Consider the following 16937-nt stretch of genomic DNA (forward strand, 5'->3'; position numbering starts at 1 on the left):
TGGCTAAGGATTGGGTATAGGAGGTTGGGCGTAAACGTTTTGGATCAGTAGTCTCTCTTTCCGGGAAGGCGGTACCTATACAAAAGGTACAGGTTGTACCTAATCTGGAGAGGGGTAATATCTAAGCAGGAAGATATGTTAATGCTGGATGGTGGGGTTCAAACTAAAGTTGCAGGGCTATTGGAACCAGTGTGTCAGAACAGTTAGTGGAGGCAGATGTTGGTAAGGCCGCAAAGTTGGGAATCAAAAGGTCGAGCATGGTGTCCTGAGCTGTATATATTTCAATAGCAGAAGTACCGTATGAAAAGCCGATAATAGTGCTGAAGATGAGGTAGCTAGTTTACAAACAGAGGCAATGCGTAGTGAGGAGGGGCTGTTGATGGGGAAAATTTTCAGCCAACAGGATTAGTTGCAACATAAAAGGCGGACAATATCGGCAAGGATGAATACAGGGCTGAAGGTGCTGTATTTAAACGCGCACAACGTATGGAATAAGGTAGATAAACTTGCGGCACAGTTGCAGATTAGCAGGTATAATGTTGTAGGCATCACTGAATCAAGGATGGAAAAAAGATTATAGCTGTGAGATTGATGTATCGAAAAGACAGGAAGAGGAGGCGGCTTTGCTCTGTTGGTAAAAAATGTAATGAAATCTTTAGAAAGAGGTGTACAGGGTTGGAAGGTTTGAATCATTGTGGATAGAGTTAAGTAGACCCTGATGGGAGTTGTCCATAGACTCCCAAACAGTAGTAAGAATGTGACCTTTATATTATAACAAGAGATGAAAAAATGCATGCTAAAAGGCAATGTTACATTATTCATGGGGTCTTTAGTATGCAGGTAGATTGGATAAATCATCATGGTGATGAATTTCAGGTGGTGTAATTTTAAGAGTGCCTACAAGATAGCTTTTAGAGCAGCTCATGGTTGAGCTCATTTGAGGATCAGCTGTTCTGAACCGGTATTGTCTAGACAAATTATGGTAATCGAACCCTTAGGGACAATTGATCATAACGTGATCGAATTCACCCTGAAATTTGACAAGGAGAAGCTAAAGTTAGATATATCCGCATTACAGTGCAGTAAAGGGAATTACAGTGGCATGAGACAGGACCTGCCCAGAATTGATTGAACAGAGAAGCAAAGGCTGGAATTTCCGGAAGCAATTCAAATGGAGCAGGGTGTATTCATCCCAAAGAAGAAGATGTATTCCAAAGAAAAGATGACACAACTGTGGCTAACAAGAGAAGTTAAGCGAACATAAAATCTAAACGGAGAGTATATGGTAGAGAAAGATTAGTGGGAAGTTGAAGGATTGGGAAGCTTTTGAAAACCAATGGAATGCAACTGAAGTAATCATTAAGGTGGTAAGGATCGAATACGATAGTAAGCTAGCATATAATATTAAAGGAGGCCGGAGAGTGCGGCTGAGATAAGAATTGGATCAGGTATGATGAAATGGTGGAACAGAATCGATGGGGAAAATGGCTTAATTATGCTCTTATAGCTTATGATCTCATACACATTTACGTATTACTTCTCCTGTCTGAGCAGAGCCATTTAGATAATGTCAGATTGATATATTACAGACAGCGCCAATGAATCCCAACGAGAACAGAGTGACTGGTCGGTGTAACACATATAATTTTCTAATGCCTCTTGCGGTTGGAAAGGTCAGATCTAGGACATGACCATCACTATTTGTGGGGTACATGGAGACTGACCTGAAATTGTGTGCCCCGGTTCTCTTTAATTAGATATTCAGCTAGTCTACAGATTATTTCCATTTTGTCTTTTTTTTCTTCCCTTTTAGGGCAACTTCATGATTTCCTGGGTCATGAAATATCAGTTTTATGCCGGGTAGCTCGAGTCTCAACAATGCTATAGAGTTTTTCGAGTAAGAATGTGCATGAAGGCAAGGCAGTGTATCTACATGGACTTTAGCTCAGCATTTGACAAGATGTCTTTCTTTATGCGTGAAAGGTGAAAAGTTGAAGGAGACCATGAGGGGAAAGTTCTTCACTCAAGGGGGTCGTGAGAGTAGAGATTGATTTCCTAGTGCAAGTGATACAAGTAAACTGATTTCAGCGGTTGAGAAGTTTGGTAGATCCATGAAAGGTAAAGGTACAGATGAGCATAGTCCTTGTGCAGGTGGATGGGAGTCGGCAGTTTAAAATCGCTCTGCATGGAGTAGATGGCCAAAGAGCCTATTTCTGTTCTGTCCTTTCCCATGACTCTATGAAAGGTTAGCCACATATATGTTCGAGAGTTCATTTGGAGAACACAGAAGGTACGATTACTATCTGACAGCTTAATATTCATATATTAATAAACTCACGTGAATTTGACCGACGGTCCTGATAAGATGCTAAATTTATTTTAGATTTAATGCCTGTTCAGCAGTTCAGATATGCAGCCACTGCATGTATATCATAGTTAAATACAGCAGGTGTGAGAGGAAAAGTTGACGTTGAACCTGTAGTTCCCAGTGCTCCCCACCTTAACAGCTGAAACCAGATCTGTGAGAGACAAGTCAGAGATCAAAGTCTCCATTCCCAAGTAGAACTTCTAGAACGTGCAGGAGATTAATATTGATCACTATTCCCTCTGATACCAGCAATTCGGTGACAATACACTAAATACACTCACCTCCCTTTCTTCTCTACTGAAATGTCCCTCCTCTGTCAGCATCAAAGCGAGTCTGTCAACCTTTTCTTCAATTGCTTGTATGAGTCTGTCCCTGTAGAACTTTGTCAGTTGGTACAGTCGATATTCCTCCCCCTGTGCCAGGAGGTCGGAGATTGTAAACTCTGGCTCTGTGAATATAAAAAGGAAACTGTATGCTTGAACTCAGATATCGCTTGTCTCCACCGCTCTCACCCAACTCAACAAAAAAATAACATGTCTTGAACCTGCCTACAGACACAAACAATGGATTAATTCCCCATCTCCAACAACGGCCTTAAAACCGACCCAGCAATGCTCTGGGCATTACGCAATAGAAGGACCACATTTAATGCAAACCAGTCCATCCCCCATCCCAGCCACTCACCTATTTCAGTTTTGGATGGGCAATAAATGTTGGGCCTGTCGGTAATATTCACTTCCCAGAGATGGTATCTCCATCCTGGTGAATACATTTCCCATAACTCATATCCTGGAAATACTCTCTTATCCGGAAAGTTGCATTTTCTCCAATACTCATCCTGGAAATCCTCACAGCAGGTAGTACATTTTCTGTAGTGGGATAATGGGTGCCCCACTACACCACATGTACCACACCCACACATTCCCCCTCTCCTTTGACCAACCCTCCAACAAGGCCTCACGTTTACCCTCCTCCCTGCCACATTCTGTGAACCCATCACCCTCATATTTCACTCACCTGCTCCTTGTTGCGGACTTGACAATTCCGTGTTTAATGAGCTTCCGAGCTGACAGACAGTCGCCTCACTTGTACCGGTTCCAGGGTCCTGATCAGTGTCTCTGACGTCACTGTCTCTGGGCTGACAGACAGTCACCTCACTTGTACCGGTTCCAGGGTCCTGCTCAGTGTCTCTGACGTCACTGTCTCTGGGCTGACAGACAGTCGCCTCACTTGTACCGGTTCCAGGGTCCTGATCAGTGTCTCTGACGTCACTGTCTCTGAGCTGAATTTGCTCCACTTCCGCTGCGGCCGGACCGCATTCCATTGGGACATTGCTCTCAGTCTCACCTTGTTTTGGTACCTTGCTTCCCGCATCTAGATCATCTTCCCTCGATGAGTTGCCTGGTAAAATCCTCTTCAGTGCTTTCCCTACTCGATTCATTATCCCACCTGAAATAAGTGATGAATTGCAGGTTATACTATTATCATTTAGAGATGAGCAAAATTGATTCAGACTGCAATGGAGCCGAGACTCTGGCTGACCAGATTTGGAGTGGAACTGTGCTGGTTAATGTCAACCATACATCTTGCCAGCTGACCATCCCAATAAGCCGGTGTCTGAGCACATTCACTCCCAGTAAAATAACAGGATAGACACAGTAATACTGATCACTGAATTCATAGCAGTTGAACACACAGATGACCAGGGGATCTCAATGCAGCGGTGTCCAGTGATACTGGGAAATATCACTGCGATTATCTTCCAGAAACTAAAATCTCCCAGGGTCACTTCCTGTCCAGTAGTCAGTGTCACACACAGACCAGCAACGGGATTACTCATGGTCCAGTCTGCTGGATCGTATATTCTCCAATCGCTTTGTCACACGATGTCCAGTCCCCTCGGTCACAGACAGACCATTCCCTTGATTGGCACCTGATTAGTTCCAAGGGTTTAGATGGGGCAGAATTTGTTAAGTGTGTCCAGGATGGATTCCTGTCACAGTATGTGGACAGGCCGACCAGGGGAATGCCATACTGGATCTAATACTAGGTAATGAACCGGGTCAGGTCACAGATCTCTCAGTGGGTGAACATCTGGGGGACAGTGACCACCGCTCCCTGGCCTTTATAATTATCATGGAAAAGGATAGAATCGAAGAGGACAGGAACATTTTTAATTGGGGAAAGGCAATTTATGAGGCTATAAGGCTAGAAATTGCGGGTGTGAATTGGGATGATGTTTTTGCAGGGAAATGAACTATGGACACGTGGTCAATGTTTAGAGATCTCTTGCAGGATGTAAGGGATAAATTTGTCCCGGTGAGGAAGATAAAGAATGGTATGGTGAAGGAACCATGGGTGACAAGTGAGGTGGAAAATCTAGTCAGGAGGAAGAAGGCAGCATACATGAGGTTTAGGAAGCAAGGATCAGATGGGTCTATTGACGAATATGGGGAAGCAAGAAAGGAGCTTAACAAGGGGCTGAGAAGAGCAAGAAGGGGGCATGAGAAGGCCTTGGTGAGTAAAGTAAAGGAAAACCCCAAGGCATTCTTCAATTACGTGAAGAAAGAAAGGATGACAGGAGTGAAGGTAGGACCGATTAGAGATAAAGGTGGGAAGATGTGCCTGGAGGCTGTGGAAGTGAGTGAGGTCCTTAATGAATACTTCTCTTCGGTATTCACCAATGAGAGGGAACTTGATGATGGTGAGGACAATATGAGTGAGGTTGATGTTCTGGAGCATACTGATATTAAGGGAGAGGAGGTGTTGAAGTTGCTAAAATACATTAGGACAGATAAGTCCCCGGGGCCTGACGGAATATTCCCCAGGCTGCCCCACGAAGCAAGAGAAGAGATTGCTGAGCCTCTGGCTAGGATCTTTATGTCCTCGTTGTCCACGGGAATGGTACCGGAGGATTGGAGGGAGGCGAATGTTGTTCCCTTGTTCAAAAAAGGTAGTAGGGATAGTCCGGTTAATTACAGACCAGTGAGCCTTACGTCTGTGGTGGGAAAGCTGTTGGAAAAGATTCTTAGAGATAGGATCTATGGGCATTTAGAGAATCATGGTCTGATCAGGGACAGTCAGCATGGCTTTGTGAAGGGCAGATCGTGTCTAACAAGCCTGATAGAGTTTTTTGAGGAGGTGACCAGGCATATAGATGAGGGTAGTGCAGTGGATGTGATCTATATGGATTTTAGTAAGGCATTTGACAAGGTTCCACACTGTAGACTTATTGAGAAAGTTAGAAGGCATGGGATCCAGGGAAGTTTGGCCAGGTGGATTCAGAATTGGCTTGCCTGCAGAAGGCAGAGGGTGGTAGTGGAGGGAGTACATTCAGATTGGAGGATTATGACTAGTGGTGTCCCACAAGGATCTGTTCTGGGACCTCTACTTTTCGTGGTTTTTATTTACGACCTGGATGTGGGGGTAGAAGGGTGGGTTGGAAGTTTGCAGACAACACAAAGGTTGGTGGTGTTGTAGAAAGTGTAGAGGATTGTCAAAGATTGCAGAGAGACATGGATAGGATGCAGAAGTGGGCTGAGAAGCGGCAGATGGAGTTCAACCCGGAGAAATGTCAGGTGGTACACTTTGGAAGGACAAACTCCTAGGCAGAGTACAAAGTAAATGGCAGGATACTTGGTAGTGTGGAGGAGCAGAGGGATCTGGGGTTACATGTCCACAGATCCCTGAAAGTTACCTCACAGGCGGATAGGGTAGTTAAGAAAGCTTATGGGGTGTTAGCTTTCATAAGTCGAGGGATAGAGTTTAAGAGTCGCGATGTAAGGATGCAGCTCTATAAAACTCTGGTCAGGCCACACTTGGAGTACTGTGTCCAGTTCTGGTCACCTCACTATAGGAAGGATGTGGAAGCATTGGAAAGGGTACAGAGGAGATTTACCAGGATGCTGCCTGGTTTAGAGAATATGCATTATGATCAGAGATTAAGGGAGCTAGGGCTTTACTCTTTGGAAAGAAGGAGGATGAGAGGAGACATGATAGAGGTGTACAAGATAATAAGAGGAATAGCTAGAGTGGATAGCCAGCGCCTCTTCCCCAGGGCACCACTGCTTAATACAAAAGGACATGGCTTTAAGGTAAGGGATGGGAAGTTCAAGGAGGATATTAGAGGAAGGTTTTTTACTCAGCGAGTGGTTCGTGCGTGGAATACACTGCCTGAGTCAGTGGTGGAGACGGATACACTAGTGAAGTTTAAGAGATTACTGGACAGGTATATGGAGGAATCTAAGGTGGGGGCTTATATGGGAGGCAGGGTTTGAGGGTCGGCACAACATTGTGGGCCGAAGGGCCTGTACTGTGCTGTACTATTCTATGTTCTATGTTCTGTGTTCTATGAGACGCACATCGTCCGGTACCCTGGGTCGCAGGCTGACCATTACCGAGGGATCTATGCTGACCGCTCCCCTGGTTCCCTTCCTATCCCCCGCCAGATGATCGTCATGTAACAACTATGCAAGTCATCGGCAATGTCTTGCTCAGAGAGCTTTGTGTGTAGTTGCAGTTGCTAATCTATAGGATGGAGGTGATTAAGCTGGGAAGTATGTAGTGGGGAATGACCACTACGGTACTGGACTAGGGTGTTGTTTTTTGTGCTATATGGATCGGCTTGGACAGTTTGCCCTGGAGCTCAGGAACTCGAAGTGTGACCTTACACACGTATATGAACATAAAATAATCAGAGGTGTAAATAGGGTAGATGGTCACAGTCTTTTTCCCAGGGTAGGGAAATCTAAGCCTTCAGTGCAGATATTTAAAAGGGACGAAAAGGGCATTTTTCACTTAGTGAGTGATGGGTATATATTACGTTCATCCAGAGGAGATTGCAAACACAAATAAAATTACGAAAATGAGAGCATGTGGGCAGGAAAAAGGATAGAAGGAAGTTTACAAGGGAAATTTGGTAAAAAACTGCAGGAAAATAGGGCAATCTCAGGCATTTAAATCAGCACGAATTAGATGGGCCGAAGAACCTGTTTCCAGGCTGTAACATATTTTTATTCCACATAGAATCACATATTTGAGCAAAATCACAATGCCTGCAGGTGACAGAGACAGTTGGTCATTGGTTATACCGGGTTTCCCAGCAGAAATCTTGGGAATTTAAATTCAGGTAGAAGATCATCTGAAGAGGGAAATATTTAGAAACTCACGTCCACCATTTCTCCACAGCTCAGACATTCATTAGGGTAGTAAAACTCCGAAGCAGATCAAAAATGTATCTACAATGAGCTGCCTCCTGATCCTCAGCCATTCGAAATACTAGCAATGTTCTCCTCTCTGCTACAGAAAACAGATTTCGGAAACACCCCCCCCCCCCTTCTCCTTTGCGCAGCAGCCAAGAAAAAAACAGAGGGGGTTGATAGCTTTCCTTCCAAAACCTGAAATGCTGTGTTATCACAGAATCTCTGAAATCCCGGAAATGCTCCTATTATCTGGATCTGAATTTTATAAATGAAAGCTGGAGATATCTTACACCTCAGTACTTGTCTGGAGGTGAAACGGACCCTGACCCTGAACGTTTACATTAACCACAAGACCGCTGTCACATTCCTGTCTGTGTTTCACTCACGACCACCTGATTCAGGAGTCCCTGTTCTTTTCACTCAGGTGGAGCTTTGCATGGTGAGTGGAGTGATTCGACCATTACTGTTGTCAGGTCCCTGCGCTGGATCTGTTAGGTTGATGAATTACTCAATGCCGCTTTACCAGTGGGATAAATGATACTGCTTGATGAAACTTTTCTATGCCCTGTTAACATCTATGTCAGTTTCTTCATCTGAAGTACTGTGTAGAAACGCGACAGAAGTTTAATTCAAAGATCCCTGTGATCATACCTGTGTCCATTCTGACGATTGCTGATTGTCGTCGTCTTGTTTACACGTTGGTCCCGGTGCTAGAAAGCTCCATCTGCTGGTGATACCCTGAATTACACCACAAGCAGACAGTAAGTCAGAGAGAGTACGATTATTTTGCAAATTGACAGTATCTTCATCCCCTGTATCAGAGATGCAGTTGGTTTGGGGATTAAACATTCCCCGTTAACAGCAACATCCACACCATGTCTGTATGTCTCTCCAGTTATACCTGGCGCATCTACTGACAGAGTCACGGAACAATAGAGTCCAAATTCGCAGCGTTCAGCAAAACGAGACAATGCGAACCACAGTGCCCACCAAGATAGTCACAATTCCCTGTGATGGGTCCATTTCCCTTCTGGCCTTTTCACTCCATCTACACATCCCAACTGCTGTATGAATTATGCGATTGTACCGGCCTCATCCACTTCCTCTGGCTGTTTCCTGCACATAATCCCCAACATCTGCATGAATCCCTTGCTGCTCAGGTTGGTTTTTCAATCTCTTTACCACCTCCTGTCCATTTAGATCCCCTAAATGCTCCGACGAACTTCTCTGTGAGCAGCAACTACTAATTTTATGCATTCTGCGAACTTACCCATCAAGTAAGTCTTGTGCATTCGCACCCAAATCATTGCTATAAAATAACGAATATCAAAGATCCCAACTTGTAGCCTGGCGCACACCACTGACTACTAGCCTCCACTGCGAGGAGAAACCTTCAACCAGCACTCTTTGCTTGCTACCTTGAAGCTAAATTTGTATACATCCAATTTGCCCTCTCCAGACAGCATTGGACCTAATCATCGAGACCAAGCTGCCATGTGACACCTTGTCAAAGGCTTTGCTGATGTGTAATGTACAACATCCATGGGTAAATAACTTTGAATTTCCACCTCTGCTTAATATCATGTTCACAGGTTCTGACAATGTAATTAGTAGAAAAGTACTTGATGAGGCCAAGGTATGTAAATGTAAATTATTGGTTGCCATTTGCTAGTGAGGACTGAATAAAATACAGTGTTGGGACATTTTGCTTTAAAACAGATCTGTTCTCGGCGCAGGCCTACACGACAATATATTCGAGGGCAAGTATACAATAGTCAGAGGAGATGACAATAGCCAGAGGAACCAATGGCATGTTGCTGCCGTTTATGGAAATTCCACATTTCCACAATCACTACAGTACAACGCACTCGGGGCTTCTTATAAAGGGAGGGAATTGGCAACGCATTTTGAGATGATTATAACGTAACAAGGAAAGGAAACATCAGAACTGACCAAAAGCTACTTCAGATGATGCAGGACCTTCAAATGAGCAAACACTGAGAGAATGTGAGTGACTTTAGAGAGGTGGGTTTCTGAAAACACATTACCAGACCTGGAGTGATTGCAACCGGGTCAGGCAGAGGCATCACTGGTATCTCTGGGCACATTCAGCCCATTCCACTTATTTCGTTCCTTCCTTTGTACATGCATGTAATGTCTAAAGGACCAGTGTTTGAATAAATGACACTCACAAAACTTGCTCCTGAGCGAATCAATGGAAACCCTGAGTAAGAAGGGTTCTCTCCAGCTGGTGCTCTCAGTCCTCGGGCTGGTTCACTTGCTGCTGTTCCCTCACCTTCAGTCGTTGTTCACTTCCAGTTGTGGGGTTTTCTTCTAGTAAATCTCTCACCGCAGGTCTAAGTTTAACTAGAGAGATAATGAAGCACATTAACAATACAAAGGAAAACCAAATATTTCCGCTCAATATTCCGAAAACAAATCTGACTGAAATTTAAACGCTGAAGACAAATAAAAGGATCTCAGTGAACAAGTCTGTAATTGTCCCTCACACGTCACAAATTCTGATACGGGATACGAAGGACTCATCATTCAGTCAGGGAAAGACATAAGCTATCGGAGCAGAATGAAGTGATTCGATCCATCGAGTCTGCTCCATCATTCAATCATGTCTTTTTTTCTCTCGTGCTAGATACTCGGTACATCAGATTGGATGTGTGTAAAGAGAAACTGTGGAAGACCCAGTATCAGAACTGGGACTGTCCAAGATGCTGCCCGATCTTCTGAATGCTTAATTGTGCAATTTGGCCCAGATCTCATCCTTGCTCATACCTATAATGGGGGAGGTACTACACCCAGTGTTCTGAAAAGGTAGTAAAAGTGATTATCGGGGCATTAAAAGTGATCGTCCGAGAAACGAAAATGAAATGTTCTTGAATTTATAGTAAATAGACCTTCTAGTTATTCGCTGCTCAACATTAGTTCTGTATTGTTAAACACTTGAGCCTCATTGCCTCAGAGTACGCTCCCTCGGACAAGGCGAAATTATTATTAATTTGCTTGCATTATTCATCACTACTTCCTGGATACCAGAGAGGCTCCCGGTGAAACAGTTCTGTCCACTCTATTGACTCTTAACATATCGTCTGTAACTGGAAGAACGATAATGTACCATATTCAATCGTGTTCAATATGCATAGAATGTAACGTGGTTCCATCTCCAATGTTCCCACTAATTACTATTTTGGCAGCTGCGTGAATCAACCATTGCTCTGAGCTGGAAAGTTTCACACGGCCTGAAAAAAGCGCGACATCGTAGATATTTTTTTTTGGTTTTGTAATGTGCATCGATGAATATTTAGAATGAAGACTGACAAGAAAAAATTATTCCTTTGATTTTAATTATTAATTAAAGGATATGATAAAAATGCATTACAACAGACACAAACCTTCAGGTTTCATAAATGTTTATCTGGCAGAGTTTAATCCCATCTGCGCTGCAACAAAGGCTCCGTTCGCGGGAGCATTTTGGTTCTGCAGACGCGTAGTTCAGAGGAACACTGACGGGTCTCTCTCTCCAGGTTACCCCCACCTTATAACAGTGTTTTGTCCACTACCTTGCCAGCGACAACCTGCTGTTGCAAACATGCAAATCGTCAATAGTTAGGCCCAGATCTCATCTCATTCGAGGTGGGTGAGGGTTTGTCTAAATGGGAAATGCACTAAATGGCCTCTTTGTTAGGTACAACTGTATACCAGCTCATTAATGCGAATCTGTTAATCACGTGGCAGCAACTCAAAGCATAAACACATGTAGGTATGTTCAACAGGTTCAGTTGTTATTCAGGCCAAACATCAGAATAGGAAATAAATGTGATGTAAGTGACGTTGACCGTGGAATGATCGCTGGTGCCAGACTGGGTGGAATGAGTGTTACGGAAACTGATCAACTACTTGGATTTTCACGTATAAATCTCCTGGGTTACAGAGAATGGTCCGGAAACAAACCAAAGAAAAATCCAGTGAGCAGCAGTTCTAAAGGCCTCGTTAATGAGAGAGCTCAGTGAGATTGGACAGACTGATTAAATCCAACGGGACGGCGGCAGGAACTCAAATAACCATGCGGTCCAACAGCGGCGTGCAAGAGAGCGACACTGAACGCAGAACATTGGATTTGGACGGGGTACAATTGCAGTAAACCCCGAACATGCACTCAGTGCCACATCATTAGGTACGGGGGGTACATAAAAACGTGCCCACTGAGTGTGGACTTCCATACTTTTATCAACTGCCGGTGAGATTTATTACAGGAAGTTTTAACCTAAATGTCACTGCCAGATTTATAAATGTTCTGCTAAAAAATACACAAACAGAATAAAACACACATATTCGTTAATCCACGCAGTCCTTAGGACAATGTGGAACTGATAGAAACATTAGCAATACCAGCGCGACCAGATTGCGTAATAAAGCACCATAACATTTCCCCCTATAGCCTCTGTCCTTACCTGGTGCTGGACTCCTGAGTCTGTTTACAAAGAATCCGAACATCTGAATGTTATTGTCCCTAACAGTAAGTGAACACACCCTGAGCAATGTTCTGTTGATAACTCGCTCATTAACCTGAGCTTCAGTCTATTCAGCACGTAACGCGACACCTTGTTCCTCAACGCTTGTGTTAAACCACATAAAAGCTTATTTTCCATGAACAAGTCACTCTTACAAGTGGTCTGAACCAGAATTAATACCACAGTGCAAGCGGTGCAGTAATTTCCTCTCTCTGGAATATTTGATCTGCTCTAGAGATGAATTACAACCCGCATCCTGGTTCAGTTCCGTTGGTGTCGTCGCTTTAATTTATTGTTCACCTTGGGACCAGTTTATTGTCAAGTTATAAACCCTGGAGACAGCTCGGGGCAAAGATCGCTGTGGGTTTATTGCACAGAGACAGCAGAAGGAAGGGCGCTGTGAGCTCTGATGAAATATTATGTATTTGGAATAATATTCTCTTTTGAACGGGAGCCATTCTCTTTCTCTGGATTTTACTGTGCCCCCTCTGCCTGGAGCTGAGTTCAAGGTCACCCTGTTTATAAAGAGCCATTTTTAACAGTTGCCCGCAGTTGGCCCATTACAATAATGGACCAACTGGAGAGCAACTGTGCGGAGATAACCATCTCCCAGAGATAACAACCGGTCAAAGTCGACAGCGAGATAAGGACACCCTTCTCCTTCAGTTTATTGCTCACTGACTGGAAACAGGTCACCATGTCACAGCAGCAATCATATGAAATTATGACCATTTCCCGCTGGCGAATTTGCCTGGCAACCCATTTACTTCACACATATATCAACCGGAATCACATTTATTTTGCAAATACTTGTACCGTTCTTCGTCAGAGAACCCAGGCAAAAAAGAGAATTCCGAAGACACACTTGTTCCACCTCAGAAAAATAACCTCATCTCTCTTCACCTGTTTCAGCTCTCTCCTCAGTAGTAAACATGTTCTCCACATTCCTGTCCAGACTCAGAGTGATGTTCAATGTCCCCAGCAAGGGCTCAATTCAAAGGATCGAACCACGAGCGGATAAAACCTCCTCACCTCCTAAATAACAGCGAATGCAATCAACTCCCCGTCTACATCGAATACCAGCGAATACAGCGTAGTGGTCAATATTGAAGCGGACGGTAGCGAAGTGGTCAGTATTGAAGCGGACGGTAGCGTGGTATCAGTATTGAAGCGGACGGTAGCGTAGTGGTCAGTATTGAAGCGGACGGTAGTGTGGTGGTCAGTATTGAAGTGGACGGTAGCGTAGTGGTCAGTATTGAAGCGGACGGTAGCGTAGTGGTCAGTATTGAAGCGGACGGTAGCGTGGTGGTCAGTATTGAAGCAGACGGTAGCGTAGTGGTCAGCATTGAAGCGGACGGTAGCGCAGTGGTCAGTATTGAAGCGGACGGTAGCGTAGTGGTCAGTATTGAAGCGGACGGTAGCGCAGTGGTCAGTATTGAAGCGGACGGTAGCGTAGTGGTCAGTATTGAAGCGGACGGTAGCGCAGTGGTCAGTATTGAAGCGGACGGTAGCGTAGTGGTCAGTATTGAAGCGGACGGTAGCGTGGTGGTCAGTATTGAAGCGGACGGTAGCGCAGTGGTCAGTATTGAAGCGGACGGTAGCGCAGTGGTCAGTATTGAAGCGGACGGTAGCGTGGTGGTCAGTATTGAAGCGGACAGTAGCGCGGTGGTCAGTATTGAAGCGGACGGTAGTGTAGTGGTCAGTATTGAAGCGGACGGTAGCGCAGTGGTCAGTATTGAAGCGGACGGTAGCGTAGTGGTCAGTATTGAAGCGGACGGTAGCGTGGTGGTCAGTATTGAAGCGGACGGTAGCGTAGTGGTCAGCAGTGAAGCGGACGGTAGCGCAGTGGTCAGTATTGAAGTGGACGGGCAACATCAGCAGAATCCCCCGGACATGCTCTCAGTGGACACATTATTAGCTACAGGAGGTACATGGTAAAATGCCCACTGAGTGGAGAATTTGCTATTTTTATCTACGGTCAGTGAGAATTACCACAATATTTGTTAATATAAATATCATTTCCAGATCTACCTCGTCTTCGCTAAAAAAAAATACGCGTACAGAATAATAAAGCAGACAGATCCGTAAAGCCTTGCAAGTTCAACGATAACATTGATATGGTAGAAATATTAGAAATGCTGCCTTTACAAGTGGGCTTATTAAAACACCATAACACTGCCGAATACAGTCCATGTTCCTACCTGACGCAGAACTCCTGGGTCTGGTTTCAGGGAATCCAAGCATCTGAATTTTCTGGACACTAACAGTAAGTGAACACACCCTGAGCAATGTTCAGTTGATAACTCGCTCATAAACCTGAACTTCCCCCTATTCAGCAGGTAACGCCACACCTTACTCCATAACGCTTGAGTTAATCCACACAAAGACTCACCTTGCTTGAGTAAGTCTTTCTAACTTGTGGTCCGACCCAGAATTAATACTACCGTGTGCAAAATTTTACCACCTCCAGAGAGGAATCACTACTCGCATCCCGGTTCCGTTCTGTTGGTGCCGTCGCTTTGAGTTATTGTTCACCTCGGGACCAGTTTATTGTCAGGTTATAAACTCCAGCAACAGCTCAGGGCAAAGATCGTTGTTGGTTTATTGCACAAAGTCAGCAGAAGGAAAGGAGCCGCGAAGTCTGATGAATTATTCTGCATTTGGTGTTTGTTGTTTCCCTTTTGAACACTGAATATTCTCTTTCTCCAGATTTAACTGTGCCCCAGGCATCAGGAACTGACTTCGAAGTCAGTCTGTTTGTAAAGAGCCATTTTTAACAGATGTTGGCAGTTAGATCATTCCAGTAATGGGCCGATTGTGGAGCAACTGTACCGAGATAACCAACCCCCCGCCCCCCGAGATAACAACCAGTCAAAGTCGACAGCAAGATGACGTCAGATCCCGGTGTGGGGGGTGGGGAGACTTGCGTTTTAAAATAACTAAATGGACGTTTAATTTGATTTCCGAAGGAAAACAAAATCAATCATGAGATTCGCCTGGCTGCGCCGTGTTACTGGTGGAATGGGAAGCGGGCTGTTTGTTTCCAGTTGTGTCACAAATTCTCAATTTTTTTGGGGAGGACCTTCTAGGCTGAAACTGTTTCCTATAGTTTTAATCGGTGCAGTGTCTCGTTGTTCAGTATCTTGAAAAAACAGCTGATATACTAATGTAAACCAGAATTGCCATCGGAGTCTGCACACTGTGTATTAGACAACAGAAGACCTCTCATTCCTGCAGTCTTTAAATCCTTGTAAACTGACCGCTCTGACAATGTGGACCATAGGGAACCCTTTCTCTAAAACCCAGGGGATCATTCAGACAGCTGATCGCTGAGAGGAATTATGCTGTTGATTGTTAAAGTTTTCCCAGAGTCGGATGAATGGAATTGATGTGGAGGTCGGGAGTGTCACAGAGAACAGGCCGGACAGCCGAGCCCCCTCCGTTGTCCTTCCAGCTTCCGACCAGTGGCGGCGATGTGGGGACCTGCGGCCACGGGGGGCTCTGCGGGGATCCCTTCTTAATTCCCCAGGAATATTCTGACAGTGTGGATATGATTTCAATATCCATGGATGTATCAATATCCAGCAAATTGTTCCTTTCAACTAACCCCACCCACTTCCCAATACGCGAACTCTCGCTGATCTTTCGTAGCCAGGGCAATGCATAAATTGCGTTAAGAACTCAGCAGTCCTGGCAGCACCCGTAGAGGGAAATAAACAGTTGACATGTCGGGCCGAAACACTTCACCAGGACTGGAAAGGAAGCAGGAAGGGCCAGGAGATTGATTGATTGATTCGGGACGTGCGGATTGTGGCGCTGTGAGGCTGTGAGAGCTGCCTTTCCACGCTCATTCCTCACACAGGGTGTGGCCTTTCTGCTGAAATTTATTCCAATTTATCCCACAATTCACTCTCATTAGGGACTGAGCAAAGTCGTTTTAACGCTTTCTCCTGCAGGGAAACCGATAAAACCTATACCCTGCTATAGGAGACACCATTTACATCTGATGCTGTAACCAAGCAGCGTTCAGTACGGTCTCGGGTAACCACAGTCTGACCTCCCGGATGGGCGACAATGAACCTGGATCAGTGTGCTTAACCTGCATGAATGAGGCATCAATTGACATTTTCCGACACCAATGGAGCTAAATAATTCACACGTCACCTGACGACAGTTGTCCAGCTGATTTCCCAAATAAAATATTTAAAAAAAAATAAATAAGTTTTCTTAAAGGGTCTCAGTGTGAGCCCGGGAGCGCGAGGGTAACGAGCTCTGCGAGAACGTGCGTGTCGGGCAGTGGGCGGGGCGGGGTCGTGAGTTTGAACACGAGAGCCCCAGGGAGTCTGCGCCGGGATTAACAGCGAACGGGGAGCGTGTCTCTCGGTCCGATACCGTGATGTTCAGCTCACCTAGTTAGTCAAAATTTCGACCCCCGAACGCAGCTAGGGCACATAAATTACGCACAAAGCTGGACATAGATAATTAATGTCTGATTTTAGTTCAAATACAAAAAAAATCATGTTTCCCTTCGCATGCAGTCATTATACCAATTTACGTTAATTAAATTGTCAGAGCTTTTCGAGTCAACATAGCAACACGCATAACTGGACCACACGGGCCCCTCGAAACTGCTTCAGCAGATCATGAAATCATGGCTGATCAGATTTAAAATTTCATTACGTATTCCCCCATGTCCATCCCAGTAACACTTCAAACCCGTTGTTTATCAAGAATCTCGGCCTTAGACAGTCTTTGCTTCCACTGACCATTGAGAGGAAGAGTTCAAATAGCTCACAATCGACACAGGAACAATAGATGTATTGGTCTGAAATAAGAAACTCT

General features: G+C 44.7%; 2 protein-coding genes across 2 annotated transcripts in view; one reads left to right on the forward strand and one right to left on the reverse strand.

Moving 5' to 3' along the window:
- LOC140208246 (NACHT, LRR and PYD domains-containing protein 3-like) overlaps positions 1-3834 on the reverse strand; it is a 30278-nt gene extending 26444 nt beyond the window's left edge. The window contains exons 1-2 of the mRNA XM_072276785.1: positions 3386-3834; positions 2650-2816 (exon numbers count right to left, since the gene is read on the reverse strand). Coding sequence (XP_072132886.1) covers positions 2650-2816; positions 3386-3809 — 591 coding nt within the window. The 5' untranslated portion in view covers positions 3810-3834. The remainder of the gene's footprint in view (positions 1-2649; positions 2817-3385) is intronic.
- LOC140208312 (uncharacterized) overlaps positions 1-16937 on the forward strand; it is a 119745-nt gene that overhangs the window by 72668 nt on the left and 30140 nt on the right. The window lies entirely within an intron of this gene.

The sequence above is a fragment of the Mobula birostris genome, chromosome 13 (genome assembly GCF_030028105.1).
Source record: "Mobula birostris isolate sMobBir1 chromosome 13, sMobBir1.hap1, whole genome shotgun sequence".
NCBI lineage: Eukaryota > Metazoa > Chordata > Chondrichthyes > Myliobatiformes > Myliobatidae > Mobula > Mobula birostris.